Source organism: Arvicola amphibius, chromosome 2 (genome assembly GCF_903992535.2).
Source record: "Arvicola amphibius chromosome 2, mArvAmp1.2, whole genome shotgun sequence".
Lineage (NCBI taxonomy): Eukaryota > Metazoa > Chordata > Mammalia > Rodentia > Cricetidae > Arvicola > Arvicola amphibius.
In genome coordinates this window covers 81188113-81195375 of record NC_052048.2, presented here as the reverse complement: position 1 = coordinate 81195375, position 7263 = coordinate 81188113, and the positions used below count along the sequence as shown (strand labels likewise).

At 39.5% G+C, this 7263-nt stretch overlaps 1 protein-coding gene across 1 annotated transcript in view; it reads left to right on the top strand.

Moving 5' to 3' along the window:
* The first annotated feature begins 1143 nt into the window (after positions 1–1143).
* Tnip3 (TNFAIP3 interacting protein 3) overlaps positions 1144–7263 on the top strand; it is a 31596-nt gene continuing 25476 nt past the window's right edge. The window contains exons 1-2 of the mRNA XM_038317787.1: positions 1144–1211; positions 4031–4108. Coding sequence (XP_038173715.1) covers positions 1167–1211; positions 4031–4108 — 123 coding nt within the window. The 5' untranslated portion in view covers positions 1144–1166. The remainder of the gene's footprint in view (positions 1212–4030; positions 4109–7263) is intronic.

The following is a 7263-nucleotide window of genomic DNA, read 5'->3' as shown; positions in this document are numbered from 1 at the left end:
TGTTCACCAGTTGTATGGGGAGCACTATGAAGGGGCATGTCGGAAGGCACAAGGGGAAGGAGGAGAGCCTCATTGTGGTGTGCAGGGATAATTCAGTATGGTGAACATGGAACAGAGCAGGGGAAGGTGAGATAGATGGGAAAGAAGAATGTCAGAACTTGGACACACAGTTCTTTACTTCAGCCTAGCTGTATGTGAGTTTCTCCATGAAAGGCTCCAGTCAGGTGTCTGAACCTAAAGACATCTCCATTTTCCTTTCAGTAACTCATCCTTTCTTGTTTCTACTCCAGAATTTACGGTTCAAGCCCATCTTCAGTCTCTCTATCCACACAGCCCTTTCAGCAACTCTTGTCTCGTACCATTAGCTGACAGGTCTGTAACAAGACAGGAGTCTACTAAAATGTTAGAGAAAACAGATTTAATGATTTAAAACAGTGCCTTGCTGAAATATTTGAACTCGGTCTATGAAAAGTTAATATTAACCCTGAAAGCAAGCTTCCTGCCAATCCAGAACACTTGATGTGCGAGCCACATGCGTTTTAATTTGTAACAGATCATTTTCTCCAGTTGGTTCTGTACAGCAGCACTCACAGGCCAACGTGACTCACTATGCTCTACACAGCTCAGCTCACATTTAGAAGGCATTACCAGAAAGCCGTACCCGTAGGAAGCAAGAAATCAAGCTGTCCAAAAGAGCAACAATGACCTAACTGCTCCGGGAAATCCAATAGATATGTGGCAGTTAGGCTGCTGAAGAAAAGCCAGGTTTGCCCCCAGGCATTCTGAGGGTAGGAACTTCCTCCTTCAGTGGGAGAAACTGCCCAGAAAGGCAGAAGAAGCACAATTTACATACACAGCCAGACTAATCTGCCACAGTCTTAGTCACAGCCTGCCGACTTGAGACACCCTGGGAAATCCCTGTGGCATGGAAGCCAATAAAAGTTAAAATCACATTTCTCTTCTTGCATCCTTATTCTGTGCGATTAGCATAGAGTCACTTCTGCTACTGAGAACTTGTTATTTTCTATCATAAGATAACAGAGACTTATGGTTTTCAAAGTCTGGGCGCTCTTATCCTAAAAGGCACCACAGGAGATTTTCTTTTTCTCTTTTTCTTTCTGCCCTACAAGACTCTGAGTAAGAGAGCTTGCTCGTCTTCCCCAGGCATGGCTGGACTGAATGCAGCAGGAGCTTACATGGAGCATGTGGAGGTAAGAACATCAACATGCTTAGGTGGCCACCCAGAACCAAGAACACAATGGTGGATTGTGTGATGATTAATACCTGTTCTGTATTTTAACCAGCATTATTTGACATACGAAAGCTCACTGGCAACCATTGCCCTGCCTTTGAACTCACTGGGACAGGCTGCTTCCACTGAATGACAGAGTCACATCTGCACAGATTCCTCTTCCTCTGCCGTGTGCTTTACATTTTCTTCTTGTGAGGAAGAGTTTAGTTTGGTGTAAAATTTAAGAGGAATATTGTAAAAATGTGTTTAGAAATATTTAGCAGTAAATGACTTTAATTATTAATAGCTTCAGTTGATGCTATAGTTTTGTTCAGTTACTACAATAACATTAACTATTTCCATGACTTAATTATTATACCTTCTTAGTGTTTTATTGTATTTTTATTGGTTTATTTTGAATCTGTGCATACACATGTGCCATGGAGTGACCGTGGAAGCCAGAGGACCACCTGCCAGATTCAGTCCTCTCCTTCTCTTGTGTGGGCCTGAGGGAAGGAACTTAGTTATTTGTCTCAGTGGCCTGAGCTATCACCCGCTGAGCTTACTTACTGGGTTTTCTTATGTTCTTTTAAACAGATAATCAAGATATATTGAGAAGCTAAATAGGATCCATCTATTCCTTTAGATATTTAATTTGCTATATTACAACTTAAACATCTTAGCAATTTACTCGGATATTTTGACAAGGGAAGAAACACCCCGATATTTTCAACACAGACTGCATTTTGCAGAAAATAATAATAAGGAGTTGTTAAGAAGGAATAATTGTTTCCGTAGAAGCCCCTTCCTAGAACCTAATGACTAAATATCTTTGCATGTACTGTGATAACCCATGCCTTTGTTAGCAACCAAAATAAATAGCAAATACACGCAAAACTCACTCCAAACATGAATTCCTTTGTGTTTGATTGACTCTGCTTAGGTTTAACTTGAACCCAAAGCATACAAGCTGCGGTGCAATTCCAACTGGTGATGCGTTTCACCCACAAGTTCTTCCTTTGTGTCGCCATCACCTCCTTCCAATGACCCCTTTTCATACTGTTGTTTGAGAATCTTGTCAGCCAGTATTCCTATGGTTACAAGTAAGATTTCTTAAATAGCACAGAAAACTTACTTCTAAAATTTCAGAGTCAGTGTGTTTTAGTTTTTGCATAGAGAACATTATGGGGATAGAGCATGCATGGGACAACAGGAGCAAGACCATGCAAATGTTTGCTACTTAAAATTTTTGCACCACAAGCAGAACAGTTTTAGAGGACCTAAGGTTCCCACTTTCAACTATGATGTTGGATGTTAGGAGACATGTTAGCAGTGAATATCTTTGACTGGAACAGTGTTCAGAGTGCTTTTCACTTCACAGGCTCCCCTGTGATGCTGTCATGCCCCTGGGGAGAATCACTAGTTTAGAATCAACTTCAAGGCATCTCTGCCTTGCTAAGTGCAAAGCATGCGGGTAAGACGAGCCTATAGGACTTTCTAGATCAAGGGCACTTCATGCCTTACAGCACTAATCCAGAGTGGGCCCAGTTTCTTAGACTCACCCCCCAAAGAGAAAGTTCAATTATATTGCCTGGCATTGCTGCCACCTAGGTTTTGATGTCACACTTCAGATTTAGCCAAGTGCTTCTTTTTTTCTTTTTTTTTTTTTAATTCTTTATTTTTTTTTATAAAAAATTTCCATCTCAGCCAAGTGCTTCTTAAGGTAATAAGTGTGCGTACTGACCAACAAAAGATTGTCCTTAAAATGTGGCCTGATGAGACGACAACCCAAAAGTAAGAGAAGTTGAAAAACAAACAACAGCATCCATTCTGTGCAAGACACCATCAAACCCTGAAACACTGAGACATAGATAATCCAGAAAACTAGTTTTATAAATTGTTTCCAATGAAAGAAGACCTTGAAATCCTCTGACCACTTTTGGTGAAGACCAGTAAGTCTGGACAAGGTGCTTAGTTGTTCATGGATGGCTTTTGGGGTTGACGTTCATGGTAACTGCTGTGCCTGAAACTGTGCATAGAATTCAGGTCTGCCCTGATTACCCAGCTCACTGAACTACTTCGTGACCTGGATGCAGTGTACATAGACTACCAAGGTACAGCAAGGAGGTAGTCTTTTCTATTAACTTTCCTGGAGGTGGTCCATTTGCTAGATGGTGGGCACTTTCTAGAACTTCAGCCCCTTTTTTGAATAATTATCTCAATCCCCAGGTGGAAAGTAACTGAAGACAAAGGCTATTAGTTCTCATTATGCCATAATTTATTATGATCTGAACTGGTATTCTAATGTCCTGCCCCAAAAGGCTGCCAAAATATATAGGGCCTGATAATCTCTACCCAATTCTACAACATATTTGTGCCATGGCCATAGAGGGAGTAAATTTATTCACAATTTGTAATCATTTCGATGCATTTTAACTGTTTGTATTACACTTGCTAATTTACAATTTATTTGTGAATTGTTTAGTAATTAATTAAAATAAATGAATGGTAAATAGTATATCAGGTTGGTACAATAGCTTGTCACTGTGTTGAGAAGTTTGTGTATTGAGTGCTGGGAATCAAACTTAGGGCCTTGTGTATGCTAAGCACATGCTGTATCACAAAGACACCTATCTCCAACCCCCATATCAAATAATGTGTTTTTTTTGTTTTTTTTTTTTTTATTTTACAAAACACAAGATTTGGCTAAATGCATGAGGTTTTTGAAGAACAGAACCAACCTCTTCTCTTTATTTTATAGGCTGCTTAATCTCAATCTTTTGTTTTCTTTTATTAAAGTGTGCTCCATCAAGAAGAAAGGACTCGACAAATTCTCTTGAACAAAAGATTAGACACTTGGAAAAACAGAGGCAAGAGGTAATGTGAAATATTGGATAAAGTCACATAGCCATGTGCTAAGCCTGAGAATAAACCAAGATATCCTTAATTTCTTTTATCTCTGTCGTTAAACACAGTGTTTATCACTATAACACTTGACTACACTATTTTTGAAAGAAAAGCTTTTAGAAATCATGGTTTGTGTCATGTTGAATGAAAAAGTGTTATGTCATTAATATGATACTCATAACCCATCTTTTCCAATTGTTGATGTACTTAACCAATTGCACCATAGATGCTTATCTACTATGACCTTTCAAACTAATATGTGATGAGATTTGAACTGTTAAAAGCTTGTGCGCAGTGGATTTAAGTTCAGTGACTTCCTGAGTTAAGCACCTAAATGAGTGTGGGTTTTAAAACACTGTCTTCCAGGCTGGAGAGATAGCGCAGTAGTAAAGATACTTGTTACTATTGCAGAAGACCCAGGTCAGTTCCTGGCACTCACATGATGGATCGTATCATCTGTAACTCCAATTCCAGGGGATCCTATATCTTCTTCTGACCTTTGAGGGCACTGGGCATACATGCAGTTCACATACATGCAGGTCAAACGCTCAAACACATATAATAAAAATTAAAGATTTATCTTCAATAGAAAGCACATAAATGACATAAGAAGAAAGGTGATTTCTGAGGTGATACTGGGAATTAGCAGACGCTGTTAGTTGTACCATGGCTGTGTTCTGGGTCTAAGGGGTGCTAGAACTCCTTCCCCTTCTCATCAGCAGAGGAGGAGAGCAAAGTAGAAGCATCCCACTTTTGGTTCATTTGCTAACTCACTCTGTGCAGTTCATCTGCTTTGTTCCTGCTTCTGCACCTTCTCTTCCTCTTTGATGCTGGGTAGCACTGTGCCCTGGAAAGTCACTAACCTGTTGCAGAATGATGTTACCATGGCAGAGTCCTGCAGGGCAACGGACCAATCACACAGCAATTAACAGACCACTACACAGCTGACTATTAGTAACTGTCAGACTTTTCACCAATGATTGCCATTTTAGATTAGGCTTTTGTTGCTGTTTTTAAATTCTTATTATTTAGGTAGAAGCTTTATGTTTTTTTTTTTATTTTTTGGACATGCTGACTACCTTTTTGATGTCTGCCTCATGCTGCTAATTGTTGAAAAAAATTTTGAACACAGAATTGTGAACTTCTCATAGAAAAAAAATGAAATACATACCAGGATGTTATTTCTTCCTTCTGGTTAGCAGAAAAATTTAAATGTATTTCTAATACTGTCTGATAACAAAAGCCATTACTTTTGAAAATCCACAGGTTTAGAAAGATGTTATTGTTCCATCATCCAGGATGAATTAACAATATGTCTATAGGCTATAAAGCTGGCTCAGTGGTTAAGAGCACTGGCTGTTCTTCGGGGGAACTCAAGTTCAATTCCCAGCACCCATATGGCAGCTTGCAACTGCCTTTACAATTCTGTTCCAGTTCCAGGGTACTGACACCTTTGCACAGACATACATGCAAGCAAAGCACCAATGAACCTAAAATAAAAATAAATAAATCATAAAGAACAAAGCAAGTAAATAATCATAAAATGAAAGATTTAGAAAATATTTACATCCTAAAGCATGCCACTGCAAGTAAATGACTGCCAATTAGTAGAGTTTAGACTTAAACATAAATTCTTTTTTTAAATTTCATTAATTTTTATTGCATATTTTTAAAATGTATTTATTTATTAAAAATTTCCACCTCCTCCCCTCCTCCCATTTCCTTCCCATTCCCCTTATTTTCCTCCCCCTCGCTCTCCAGTCCTAAGAGCAGTCAGGGTTTCCTGCTCTGTGGGAAGTCCAAGGCCCTCCCCCCTCCATTCAGGTCTAAGATGGTGTGCTTCCAAACAGACTAGGCTCCCAAAAAGCCAGTACCTGCAGTAGGATCAAAGCCCAGTGCCATTATCATTGGCTTCTCAGTCAGCACTCATTGTCCATTCAGAGAGTCCAGTTTGATCACATGCTCCATCAGTCCCAGTCTAGCTGGCCTTGGTGAGCTCCCATTAGATCAGTCCCACCATCTCCGTGGGTGGATGCACCCCTCGCGGTCCTATAAATTCTTTGAAAAAGTTGTCACAAGAATTCATTCTAATAGCTATAGTAAACAAACAGGAGAATATGAAAAGAGAGCCTTCATATAATAATTCTTACAAAAATACTTAGAGAGTTTCATCAGACTCTGGATGAGTTAAACAAAGATGAAACTAAAATAAGAAAAGTTGAGATTTTCTAATAAATGCCTCAGAAGACTTGTCAAGACATGATCTAACACTTAATAAATCTTTATTCATGAACCCGTTATGAAAATAAGAAAATGTGTACATCGAAATGGCCATCAGGGGTGCTGTCGGGGATACAGTCCAACATTACTACATAGAGCTTGAGATCTAGCTTGTAGGAACCACCACTCAGGGGAAGCCAGATGTTTGATTTAACCACAGAAAAGAGTTCAGAATAAGTCAGTAAGAACTGGAGTTACCCAAAAAAGGAAGTTAGACTTAAATAGGGAGTTAATAGGAAGAGAAACTCTCAGAAAAAGAAAAAGTCACATTCTAAAGTATGGGTATGGGCTCCTCATGAGAGAGCTGAGCTTACTCTCCTAGTGGTTGCCATGCATAGTATTTTGGTGACTCAAGTTTAAACTCAGAGTTGCATAGAATCCCCCCCACCACACACACTTCCATCTAGTTTGATAAGAGAGATTACAGGATGGCCCTCCCGGAGTCCTAGATGGACTGTACTCTGATAAAAATAAGCAGTGGCTCATAAAGTTTGCACAGAAGAGGCTAAGGCATACATCGTACTGTAAATGGAATTTCTAGGGGGATTACTAGACAACCGTGGACTTACAGCAGGAAATGAGGACAGCCATTGACACTTGGGCCTTGAGCTGTTTTAACAATCTGACTCAAAACCTCTCTGTGTAATAGGAAATGTGTCTTTATATAGACTCTTTATAAACATTGATGGTCTTGACTTAGCCTAGCCGATGAGAAAGAGGCTTCCACCCGACACTGGGTGAAAGGCTCCTTTCCACACATCCTTAAAATTCTCTCTTTCTCATCATCATCATCATCATGATCATCATGATCATGATCATCATCATCATGATCATCATGATCATGA